The sequence below is a fragment of the Myotis davidii genome, unplaced genomic scaffold (assembly GCF_000327345.1).
Source record: "Myotis davidii unplaced genomic scaffold, ASM32734v1 scaffold332, whole genome shotgun sequence".
Lineage (NCBI taxonomy): Eukaryota > Metazoa > Chordata > Mammalia > Chiroptera > Vespertilionidae > Myotis > Myotis davidii.
The window spans coordinates 2,632,099-2,645,241 of NW_006285779.1; the positions used below are offsets into that span (position 1 = coordinate 2,632,099).

General features: G+C 49.9%; 1 protein-coding gene across 1 annotated transcript in view; it reads right to left on the minus strand.

The window, feature by feature from the left end:
* Positions 1 to 13,143, minus strand: part of SUFU (SUFU negative regulator of hedgehog signaling) — a 90,886-nt gene that overhangs the window by 24,134 nt on the left and 53,609 nt on the right. Inside the window, exons 7-10 of the mRNA XM_015559271.1 lie at positions 12,524 to 12,609; positions 12,197 to 12,269; positions 8,512 to 8,665; positions 6,632 to 6,743 (exon numbers count right to left, since the gene is read on the minus strand). Coding sequence (XP_015414757.1) covers positions 6,632 to 6,743; positions 8,512 to 8,665; positions 12,197 to 12,269; positions 12,524 to 12,609 — 425 coding nt within the window. The remainder of the gene's footprint in view (positions 1 to 6,631; positions 6,744 to 8,511; positions 8,666 to 12,196; positions 12,270 to 12,523; positions 12,610 to 13,143) is intronic.

A 13,143-nucleotide genomic window follows, 5' to 3' on the forward strand; every position in this document is an offset into this window, starting at 1 on the left:
CAACTGCCCTCCCCGGCCAGCCTGATCGCTCCCAACTGCCCTCCCCTGCCGGCCATCTTGTGGCGGCCATCTTGTTGCAGCCATCTGATGATGATGTGCTGGCGGCCATTTTGTGACAACATGTGCATGGCTATAGGGGGCGGCCATCTTGTGACCACATGGGGTGGCCATCTTGTGATGACATGGGCCCTCCCCTGCTGGCCATCTTGTGGCGGCCATCTTGTGATGACATGGGGGGTGGCCATCTTGTGACCACATGGGGGTGGCCATCTTGTGCGAGGGCATGATGGTCAATTTGCATATTACCTCTTTATTATATAGGATGTTTCTCTCAGCCAAATGGTCCCCCTCTTCTAACCTGCCACCCTCTTGGGTTTCCAGGCAAACTAAAATACCACATTTACTCCGTGCATTGGTATGCAGACTTCCAGTTATCTTTTTCCTGGGAGTTGGCAGGCAGTTATCCCACTTGTATCCTCTTTGACAGGCAGTATCCAGTGGTGAAGAGGCCTGGATCTGGAGTCAACCCAACGTTCAAATCTTGGCTCTGACCCTTATTCCCAGTTTATTGACTCTAGATGAGTTATCTAATACAGCTAAGCCTCCGTGCTCTAATTTATAAAATGAGGACAACAGCAGCTCATACAAGGACCTGGCACATGGCAATGCTCAATAAAAACTGCCTGTTTGGCCACAAAAACCTGTTTAGCCTAGGATTCCTCCTGTATTGGGAGCACCAAGGGGAGATTTATGAGATAGCTTAGAGGCACACCTTGGTAATTCAGGAATTGATCTAAATCTTTCCATTCATTTCTCCTTTACCACCTGTCTGCATAACACATTCTATATTTACACTTCCCACTGCATAAGGTGACTTTCTACGAATCCAAAAATACCATCTCCTTCCAGTGTCAAGATAAGACTCCTGATTTCTAGTGCTGTGTAGTTTACAGTACATGCCCCTGTTCACCCTACCCATACTCTACACACTGACAGAACCTTATCCATTTTCTTCTCCACCGTGGTCTCTTCAGATTGAAAAGTCTTAATTTTTCCACTTTAACCCCAGGGTACTGGTTAGATTCTATCAATGGCAGCAGGCATGGAAATGAGAGGAGCCTAACCACCAAGGCTCCTTTTAGCCACAATCCCAGTCCCATGACAGTGGTGACGTATACACTAGCCACACGACTTAGGGCCTTCTCCTTGGGTTTGCCCAAAGTGGGAACCAGGGCATCAGGGTTGGCAACTATTCAGAAGTGAAGTGGGTTTGGCCCGCTGAGCCCAGCCCAATCTCTGGATTCTGTGTGTAGCCGGGAGATTATTCCTTTTGCTTTCAGATTGCTGACGAAAGCTCTGAACTTTCCAGAGAAAGAACTACTTGTAGGCCTGTCCTCAGGGCGGGACTAGAACAGGGTATGAGTGGGGATGAGGGCACCAGCTCACCTCCACAATTACTGTTAAGCAAAAGGCTCAATCATCTGGTCATTCTGAGAAATTCTCTGATGGGGACAAGACCAGGAGCAAAAGGCAGGGCATTGGTAAACCAATAACCAAATGATAAGCAATCTTTTCTCTGTGAATATTCCGAGTATGGAATGTGATAACAGAACAGTGAGACACAGTGTAGCTGAAGACAGAGTGAGAAAACTTACATTAAGATTAAGGGATTCCTTACCTAACCGTCAACTCCTCTGGGCACCAGAGACCTCCATCCCAGCCTGGGCTCTGCTTGGGTGGACAAATAGGACCCCTGCTTTCCTGAAGGAGACCACTCTAGCCAGGGCCCTCGGCTTCCCGTTCTGTGAGACACTGAGTCATTTCCTCTCTCCAGCTCTCACCTTTGAGCCTTCCTTTTCCCTTCTCTGGAGCAGTGACTCACTGCTGAAGTGTTGGGTGACAATGAATATCAAGGATGGGCGATAAAAACACTCTTGATTGTGCAACTTGAGGATGCGGGGATGTATTTTGGACGGGGAATTCAATGGGCTGGCCATGAACTCGAGGCTGGGGAGTCAACAATGAGCATGGCTTCATCTCTTTGGGGAAGTGGAGCAGAGAATGGAGTTCAAACACGTTCACTGAGCTGGATTTGCTGTGGAGCACCTTGTTTTACCCTTTCAAACGTGTATTTCTGAGAAAGGCAAATAAAGGCAGGCACTCAGCACGACACACGTACATCACAGAGGTCTGGGTCTGTCTCAGCTCTGTGGGGCCTGGCAGAGACCCTGAGAGCAGACCTCTTTCTTTCTGGGCTTTTCTCTCGAGTGAAAAAACGATACTTCCCGAGCTTGGGAGGGATGAGGGAAGACAATGTGACAGATGCAGGCTCCGGGCTGGCCACTGCATTGATGCCATAGACCTCTCAGAACAGGGTTACTGAAGACCGCCCTGCGTGTGAGCAGCAATAGCAACAGCCCAGCTATTTTCCCAGATGGAAACACACCTTCTTTCACCCAGCTCACTGGATGCAAACTAGGTATTTTCTTCTCCTAATGAACATTCATGGCTTTGAGGATGAGCAAAACAAAACACATTTTTTCCTAAAGGATGACTCCCTAGTCAGGTCACAAGCTATTCAAGATTCGGGAAGAGAGGCAGCAAGGTCACCCCACCCAGGAGGCCAAACAAATGGGAGCAGAAACACCCATAAAAGTGGAGAGAATTTATGTGTGGGTATGTGTGTCCGTGCTGGAGGGAGGGTGCAGCTGAGAATGTCACAACAGAATTCAAAACTTTAATTCTCTGGGAAATTAAGGCAAAAAGAAAAAAAACACCTTAAAAACTATTGGTGCAAGTCCAGACGACCAAGAAACTTGGATCAGCAAGGATAGTTTGCTTTTTAAAGGTGCCTCAACTACAAAGAGTTTTTCCCACGGCCAGAACCTGTGTATACACACATATCTGAATCCCTCTCTGGGAGAATATTGATCTACAGGCTCCCAAAAGGTCCCCCCACCTCAGTCAGTGAGTCGCTGGCAGAGGGAGAGGGGGAGGTCCTGGGACACTGCTGCAGGTTCCCGGCATCAGAGTAACAGTTAATAGAAAGCAAACGTCCCCACATGATGCACCGGACACTCACATCCTCTGAAACACTGTAGGAGGCTGGGAGCTAAGGCCAGACTCTGTAGAACTGCATGTTTAACGGTAGAACTGCATGTTTAACCGGCAACCTCAGACAGGGAAGATGCCCAGTGACTTTCCCCCCCAGGTTTGTCTCTATTCCTTAGTGGACTCTCCTTAGTGGCACAAAGGAACTATTCAACATGCTTCCTAAACTCACTCGGGCAGGCAGTGGGAAGGAATGTGCCAGCCAAGCCCAAGGAGGCTTTTCTCCACTGATCACCTTGGGGAAAGGCAGATATAAACTCCACGGCAGGAACGCAAGGTGTGAAATGCTGGAAGGAGCCCCTTTCCGGGAGGGCGGGGGAGGGGGGGGTGGCAAGGGCTAGTGGGAGAGGAGCAGGTTGCCCAGGGGGGTCTGCCTCTCTGGGAAGCAGGAAGTAAGGCCTCAAGGAAGAAAGAAATCCCTAACCTCTGAGGTGGTAGAGGGGCCACAGATAGGGTTGGTTTTGTTTCTGAGCATGAAGAAAAGGCTCTGTGTCAAAAAGTAGCTCTGGTATAAATAAGCCAATTATGACATAGACACAGCTCGTTATTTCTGGGATTTGGAAGCAGGAGCCTGATGGAATGTCCTCTCCAGGGTTAAATATGCAGAGTACGCTTCTAACTCCAGGATTTAGCCTTGCCCTGGATGTCATGTGAAAGGTCTCTCTTTGTGCTCCAACTAGTTAGATAAGAACCACCAGTGAGGGTTACCACCTCAGAGACAGTCTTGTGTGTCCCTCACGGAATCCCCACTCATGGGGTGAGGACGATCACACTGTATTAATGGCTAATAGCCCGCCATAAGCTCCACCCTGATATAACCGTGAGCAAGTTGCTCATTAGCCTCTATTACCTCAAGTTTCCTCATCTATAAGATTATCTACTTCTTAGAGTGACTATGAGGATGAGCTAAATTCAGATGCTACAAAGCACTTGGAACATCACGTGGCACATACAAGGTGTGACTGAAGTGTTAGTTGCTATTGAGGCATGAAAACAGCAAGTACCTGATTCCCCAGGTAGGCCAGGGCCCAGCTGCCAATGTCGGGCTCCATCAGCTCCTCTGCACTGCGGCTTCCTCAGGCCTCATTCAGACCCGGGAAGCCCATGCATCTGAATGCCCAGCTCAGAGGGCCAGACTAAAGGGAAATCAGACCTGTAGGCACAAAAAGGTCCCTGCTGGCTGCTCCCCCCTCCTCCCAGGGAGGAGCAAACACTGGTGCCAGCACGTTTGGGATTGGCTTTCTCAGTTGCAAGCCATGTGGTTTATCTGAAATGGGGTCAAGTCCCAGAGTGGGAAGCACAATATTACAACTGTGCTTGCTTATCTGAATCAAGTCCATCATCGCTGATCATGAGATAACAGGGAGCCAGAGTCTTGAGAGACTTGAGGGGTGTGTTGGAAAATATTCTTGGCAAAGGAGGAGGAACCATTTCTCAACCAATTGTTAACAAATTAGTAACCGGCACTGAGAACCTCAGAGGAAAGGTTCCGATTCCCTCCAAACTGCAGATTCTGGAACTTGGGAGACCTGACTGGGTACCTGAGCTGCAGGAAAGGGAGATACCAGAGGGCTGGCACCTCTGGTCTATTCCTACCCATCTCTATGTAGCTCAGGTCAAAGGGTGGAGGCTGCAGCCTCTGTCTTGTATCTGCAGACAGCCCTCGGACCAGATCTGATGCCCACTGCCCAGTCTGAAGGAGCGGTATGTATGCATCTAGAAACCCAGAGACTTGTGCCTCCCTGCAATGTCCGGGGGCCACACCAGCTGGAAGTATGCCCAAGACGGGAAGTGAGACCTCGGACCTATATCAGCTATACAAGAGGGGCAAGTGGGGTGTCTCCACAGGAGTCCCTGCCCTTCTGCCTAGAAAGCTGAACCTTCCAGAGGTGGAAGGGCCATCAGGGCTAAGACTGTTTGCAAGTTATAGGCAAACTACTTGAGCCTTTAAGCCTCCAAGTACCTCCAGGCCTATCACCAGGGCTTGGGGGCCTAGAAGCCAAGCTCAGGGCACAAGGAGTGTGGCCTGGGAAAGGGTCCAGATTCACAGGTGGAGAGGCTCCAGATGCCACACAACCCAGCCTGGCCATCTGCTGCTGCCAAGGAAAGATCATGATGCCTCAAGCCAGCTACTTCAGGGTAAGTGGCTGGAGAAACCTACTGCTGGAGTTGAAAACTGCTCTGAGGAAGCAGTGGAGGCTTCTCTTGGCACTTGCCAAAGTGCTCAATTCTCATGGCTTCTGCACGGTGAGCCCCCTTGGGCAGGCCTGTCCCCAGAGCAACTCTCTCTACTCCACAATCTGCTCCCAGCACCAGCACTAACTTAACTAGCTCGGCCTTCCTGTTCCATCCCTGTCAGCACCTTCCCCTACTTGTTACAATTCCAGGGTGCCTTCAGGGTCCATAGCTCCTGTTCTTCCTCCTCTGAGAAGCCCTCCCTAACTACTCCTGATCATGCTGACTTGTCTTTTCTGCAGGGTATTAAATCCCTACCACTCCCGGGGCTTGTGGATGAGCATCTGGAGCTAGAATAGAAAGGAGCTATTTCTAAAAAATTGCACAGACAGCCAGACTCACACCAATTAGCTAATTAATTAATTTAATTGTTCACGTGTCCCTAAAAGAGTCTGCACCCCAGATGGACCCCTGGATCTTGAGCCTGCCACACAGCAAGTGTGTAATAAAGACTTTTGAGAAGGAGGACAGATTACACTGGTCTTGCAGGAGTAAGCTGCTTCCTTTTTAGTTCAGAGCACAGCAACTTCCTCCCTGGCAGGCCAGGTTCCTGCTCTGGCCTGCCAGCTCCCAGGTATCCCCTGCCAGCAGCTATTCCCTAGAGCTGCCCTGGGACTAAGAGCAGAGGGGGATGCCCAGCTCCAGCCCTATCCACCATTTGTCCCCTCTCAGAGGAAAAGAGGTCAGCAGGCAACGGATCCGACCTTGGGGTGGCCACAGTCTCTCCCAAGGGCTATGGAGGCCCCTGGATAGGCAGCAGAGGCCTGCAAGGGACTTCCCTTCCCTGCCCTGGGCCCCATGGAAGGCAGGCAGGAAGAAGGGCCTCAGTAGCAGGCGTCCAGTATGGGGCTGGCCAGACAGTGAGGCCCCTGGGGTTGCAGCTATCAGCCGGAGACCAGGCTCCAGGAAGGAAGGAAGGGCAACTCTGGTCGAGGCTGAGATAAGGGGGAGCCGTGCTCAGCACAATGGGCTCCCACAAGGCTGGGAGGCCCCAACTCAGATTTTGCCCCAATTTGGCCTCCCGTCTGCTCACACAGCCCATATAAATATTTACTAATGTTTATATTCCTGCTCTGCTGGGTCCCCCCTGAGGCCCTTTCCTATCTATGACCCACAGATCCGTATTCCCCAGACCCTGGGCCCATCCAGCAAGGGCTATCAGCATTGTTCTCTCTCAGGCAAGCCACAGAAACAGGCCCTTCAGGACAAAACTGTCCCCTTGTCCCAGCCCTGGGACATTGCTAACAGGTAGCTGTACTAAGCCCCGCTGTGGTAGGGAACTTACGGGGCCCGGTCATGGGTGAGGCCATTCTGTCGCTGGGGGTTGATTGGTGGAAGGACGGGTTTGCTGTTGATCTCAAGTCCTCTCCTCAGGGTCTCCCGGATCTGCTCCGTGTCTGCAACAACACCACTAAGTTGTCTAGTGGTCCTTTGGACTCCCAGCATCCCCCAACCCGGCCCTTGGAACCTGGTTCTGTAGACATGCTGGGGAAAGGCCCCCAGGAAGGCCTCCTGAGCCTGCTCTAGGCATCAGCTGCGAGATCTGAGTGGGTGCAGCTTGAGGACACAGGGCTGACAAGGCATCATGTTCTCAAGAAACTTTTGGTCTGAAGAGGCCATTCTTGTAGAAGACAGGGAGGGCTCTTCTCCACTGTCCTTTCCCTTCCTGAAGTCAGGCGCCAGCTCTAACTTTAACACAGTTCCAGGCAGTGACTCCCCAGACCATCCACAGATTCTGCCCACTGAAATGGGTGCCCGTAAAGGCTGTAAGTGCCCTGCCATGAACGGTAAGGTGTCTCTTACACACATTTCTGGATTCCGAGTGGCCAGCTGGTATGTGGTCCTGCTACTCCTTCCCTGTGGGCTGGGTCAGTGAGATGCTGAGGTCATCTCCCCTTGGCCCAGGTACCCTGCCTCTCCATGAGTCTGGCAAAGGCCAAGAGATGAGAAAGGAGTCCCGGGTGGGATTATTTCTTTGCAAGTTGCTTTGCTGGTCTTTGGGTGAAGCCTACTAGTCTGATCCCCTATATTGATATTCTGGCCTAAGTCTTACCTCCACAAACTACAAACACATACAGAAAAGCAAATTAACATTGGCTGCTCAAAGGATGGGCTTGGAATGGATGATGGAGGTGATGATTAACTTTTCTAATTGTTTGACTTGTTATAGTAGCATGGATTACTTTTATAATTTAAAAAAATATCCAATGATGGTGAAATTTTGGACAAGATTATGAATTCCTCCTTAAATTACCTCTTTTGTCAAAAGTACTGAATGATTCCAGTAATTGTATATGTTCTCTTGAAACCTCCCATGCGTTTGACACAGATATTGGGTCAGATATTCGTGTTAGGGTTTTAAGTTGTCCTTTATGGGAAGAAAACCTTTCGTAAGTGCTATCACATATGTAGGCATTTTATTCAGGACTATGGGTATCTTATTCTTCAAAAAAAATGAAGAAAAATGGAGGAATAGAGAAAAGAAGCAGAAAAAGAAGCTGTATATTTGTAAATGGCTGCTTTTCTTTTGGAGTTAGTTATGGATGCTCTTTGCTAAAAACCACAACTGTTTCTATAGCCAAGACCAACATGACGAGCTTCCAACAAGAGAGCCATATCCTCCTCCTCCATGGCCTCACCTGGAATGTAATGGGCACAGGGTCCCCTGCCCACAGTCCCTAGCACTGTATCTGCAGGACGGTGGGGCAGGGAAGCTTGCAAGCTGGCCTCACACTCAGGCTTCTTTTGTCTAAGGCCTGAGGCCAGAGTGATCCTCGGTCTGGCATGGTTTTCAGGCCAGAGCTGGGCCCTGAGTCAATTCCATGGGTGGCCGATGCTTGTTCTCTTGTACTTGGGTGGACTGTGGCCTTTTCCTGTAACTGTTCTACGGCTTCCACTCACCTCCATGACCTCAGATTGCAAGGGATAAATCTAAAACACAATGGTCACTGCTGGTGGTACATTTGAAATACACACAAAGGGAACAGGAGAAATGGGTCAGCAAAGCTCCCTTAATCCCACCCTGCTGGAAGACTTCACATGCTGTTTAAATCCTGCCAGGAAAGAAACTATTGAAGGGGCTGTTTATGTCAGAGACCCATCCTACAGAGCCTGAAAACCAGGCCTGGGGAAAGAGGAGAAGGAAGGCTGGGTGAGAGCTCCTACCTTTGCCAGAGAGCCGCCGGGGCTGTGTGCCTATGCAGATGCTTCGGCTGTCTTCGTCATCCTCAGGGGGCCGGCTCAGGTCATCCCAGGCACACTTGGCACTGACACCACTTAGATTGGAACCGTCCGTCTCGATGCCTTTGTCAACTCTCTCCTGCTTAGAAAGAACCAAAGAGCCAGAGTTCCTTCAGCGAACCGGTGGCCCAAGGTCAACACTGCCTTTCCAGTATTTACTGAGCCCTTGTAGGTGCTGAGCACAGGACAAGTGCTAGAAGAGCAGGATCTCTGGCTATAACACATAGCAGTCTCTGCCAGCCACAGGACTCCTCTAGGGGAACCCGGGATTAGGGGAAGCCAGGAAGAAGAAAAATCCCAAGGGAAGCTTCTCTTCTATCATCAACTTTCAGTAAAAAGACCTTTACACCTGTTTCAAAGCCTCGGCTCTGCTCAACCCATGCAGGCCTGTGTTGCTAATGTGGCAGAACCAGGAACTATTTCCCTAAGGAAAAGCACAGTCCTTCCTCTCCTCCCATCATCCAGGAAGAACCTCCTCAGTTGGCTACTACAAAGAACGAGATGGAAGCTGGCACCGGTGGGAGAGGCCAGGACTCAGACCAGCTTCTCCCTGGCTCCACATCTGCAGTTTCTTCTTCTAACAGCAGGGGGAGTGGTCACCGTGAAGCACCACCACAGAGCAGAAGGGCAGGACTTCCTGCACGGCTAACTTGTTTGACAAAGGACTCCGGGTGAAGTTTATTTCCATTTCTTGGAATGAAATGGCTGCCTGGAGGTCAGTGACCGCCTGCAGCCCTCACCTGAGGCTCTGCCTTCGTGCAGGCCTTGCACTGTTGAGTACAAACACCCTCCAAATGGCCTTGAGGAAGACCAAACACCCCACCGCTGGGGTTTCTGGTAAAACACAGTTTTGTGAGGTTGGGCTTTGGATTAAAGGTCATCTGGAAGGCTCTAATAATCTCGCTCATAAACAACCATGTGGGCCAAACAAAGCTCCTGAGTGAGCACCCCAATAAGTCTGCACGCCCTTCTCTCCAGGCCTCCACAAGCACCATCTGGCTGCTGATGGGCCAGGGAGCCTAACTTGGGAAGCACAAGGTAAGCTTACATACTAGTAAGGTCCTTTTTCTTGAGACTAGGCCAGGGGTGGGCAAACTTTTTGACTCGAGGGCCACAATGGGTTCTTAAACTGGACCGGAGGGCCGGAACAAAAGCATGGATGGAGTGTTTGTGTGAACTAATATAAATTCAAAGTAAACATCATTACATAAAAGAGTACTGTCTTTTTTTTTTTTAGTTTTATTCATTTCAAAGCGGGCCATAGTTTGCCTACGGCTGGCCTAAGCCTTGCTCTGTATGCCTCCCTCTCATCAATCACACTCTCCTCCTTTCCAGTGCTACCACTAGCCTGGGCAAAGCTGGGCTTCTCAGCAGTGACAGGGACCGGCTGATGAAAGGGAGCAGCTCTGTGCTCCAGGCAGAAGCATGTGGGCCCTAGTTTGCTTAGGGTAGAGTCTGACTTTTCCCCTCTCTCCAGTGGCCATCCTAAAGCCCCTTACTGATGCAAAAAGCTAAGAATACCTCTTGGCTCAACTAGCTAAGACCACTGACGTTATAAGTAAAAAAGAAAGAGTTAAGACCTAGAGAAGTTAAGGGACTTGTTTAGGCACACACCTAGCCAGTGGTAGCGCTTGGAGCAAAGGAACAGGAGCCAACCTAAAATGAACCACTTGCAAGCAGGCCCAGACTGGCACACATGAGCACAGAGGAGTTCCCACTTGGCACAGAGTCACCAGGAAAAAAAGCTGGACTTTCTCATCAAGGTCTGCCTGCTTACTTTTATTATTATTTTTTAATCCTCACCAGAGGATATTTTTCCATTGATTATTAGAGAGAGTGGAAGAGAGAGGGAAAGACGGAGAGAAATATTGATGTGAGAAAAGCACATCGATTAGTTGCTTCCTGCATGAGTCCTGACCAGGGTCCAGGCCAGGGAGGAGCCTGCAACCAAGGTACACGCCCTTGACCGGAATCAAACCTGGGATCCTTCAGTCCGCAGGCCAATGCTCTATCCACTGTTCCAAACCATCTAGGGCTGCCTGCTTACTTATAAAGACGACTAGGGCCTGGCCGGTGTGGCTCAGTGGTTGAGCACTGACGTATAAACCAGAAGAGTCATGGTTTGATTCCTAGTCAGGGTACATGCCCAGGTTGTGAGCTCCATCCCCAGTGTGGTGCATGCAGAAGGCAGCCGATCAATGTTTCTCTCATCACTGATGTTTCTTTCTCTTCCTCTCCCTTCCTCTCTAAAATCAGTAAATATATATATATTTTAAAAAAACACAAACAACCCCTTAGCCTAGGTACTCTTGGTCCTGCTAGCTGGTTGCAGGGGAGCCTAAAGATTAGGAAGAGAACTATTCTTGGCATGCAGGAAATGATAGGCTGCTTATTACCCTATCAGTTCAAAGGACCAGGTTCTTTCTCAATACTTGGCACTCATGAAGGGGGTAAAACAACAGCCCACAGTGTCCCATGCTGGATCCCAGTGTGGCTGTAGTACACGGGTTTAGGGAAACATACCCTTAGTGGTTCCTGGTTCTTGCATAAGCAGAAGTTACAAGGAAACCAAGTTTAAAGTAGAGATAACAGAGGATCCTGGCAGCAATTTGAAAACTTCAGTGTTAAAGGCACTAGGAAAATGGAGGAGCCTCATCTGTGGATGAGTAGGCTTTCTACCCAAGAACTCACAGGTCTGCAGTAAAGAAGGCAGGGACTGCTGGCTATGTGTCTGCCTCTTCCCTGCCACCTCTTATCCCTCCTAGAGGACATGTAAATCCTGCAGCTGCCTGTGTCCTACCAGATTTTCACAGAAGCAATGACCTGCAACTGGCCGGGGCAAAGTAGAGGCAGACACATGCCAGGCACATTACAGCTATCTGCTGCTCCTGCTTCATAAGCAACCAGTAAGAAAGGAAGTTATGCTCTATGTGGCTTTCAAAATTCACCTGCCTGCAAAAAAGAGTGCTTCTTCTAAAAAAATCAAAGATGACACTGAAACTCTATACAGCCAGGCCATATGAGTGGCAACTGCAGGCCTATGTGTATGAAGACTTCCTTTACACATCAAGAAATTCCAGCCTACCCAGGGAAGGAGCTTGGTATCTGACTGGTCAAGATGAAAATGTATCTAGAAAGGGTAAGACCATTAGACCAATCAGGACTCCCCACTGCGACATGGCTGTGACATCACCGATTCTGTCTGTTTTAGGATATTGGTGACAGTGGTGGCATGGCTCCCTCAAAGAAAGTCTATGTTCTTTATAGAAGGGGGAAGTGGGAGGGTGAATACTGAGCTAGCAATATCCACTATACTGATTTAGTTGCTAGCCATCATATTTTTGAACATTAGGCTTATTGATATCTGATTTGCATACAATAAAATATCCTTTTAAAATGCAAAAATACATGTGTCTGAGACCAGTTTTCCTGGTCTGAAATCTCTGTTCCCTTATGCACTCTGCAGAATTCAGGGGACAAGTTCCAAATCATGCCATATGTCTACTCACTCACAAATAACGCTCCTTGTTTTCCCAGGATGAAAGCCAGTGTTATTTGGAAGAGGCCTAGGCACAGTGTGCTAGAAAGGTTTTCCTCACTCAAGACATACTTGCAGGTGTGGATCGATCTCAAATATGGTCTCTCCCCTCCGCATGTCAGTTATCAGCCAGGGGCCGCCAGCGCTGTGGATAAAGAAAGGGGGCAGGAGGGTCTGGGCTGGGCCTACAGCCTGCCCTGCTTGCTGCCCCAGGCCCAGAACACAAGGGAGTGGTCACTGGTTGGGGCCACCAGGGAGCAAGTTGTCAGGAAGCCCTGATGTGAAAAGCCAGTGCCTGAACAGCCATGTAAGGGGAAGCCCACATGTGGGGGAAGAAGGGAGTCCCACCCCAGGCTTGGGAAGCCAGGCACCCACCTCATAGGGAGGGGATGTACTCACATGGGCACCATCCGCAGCAGCTCCAGGATACCCTGCCCATTCCACTGCTGGGCTGCATGGAGTTCCTCAGTGCAGACACCAACGATCTGGGACCCAGAGACAAGATGCCATAGTGTGTTAATGGCTATTCCTCCCACCCATCCAGAAGGTCAGCCACCCAGACTCTGTCAGTGTCACTTCAAGTGATGGGACTACAGGCAGCATCTGTGCTCAGAAGCTAGTGCATCCAAAATGGGATGGTTCCCTCAGGAGGAAATAGTTGCCTGGCCAGGATGGGTCCACAGATGTGGCACTGATGGCTGATTCTTGCCCTGCTGTGATAGGCCAGGTATCTGGTGACACAAAGTCAAGTCCTTGACTGCAGAGAAAATCAGGGCCCTGCCAACTCAGGATGTCCCTAGAAGTGGTGGAGGTTCTGCCCAATCTAGGATCATGGGGAATGCAAATAGGAGATTTTGGAACTTTTCAAGCTCGAAACAACCACCAAAGGGCCCAGCAGATGGCAGAGGAGCTCCCTTCCTCATCAGGGGCTAAGCCTTTGGTCAATCTCAAGAGAAACAACTGAATCTTCACGCAGACCCATCAGGATCACAAAGAGGCCCTCCGCAGCTGGGGTGGAT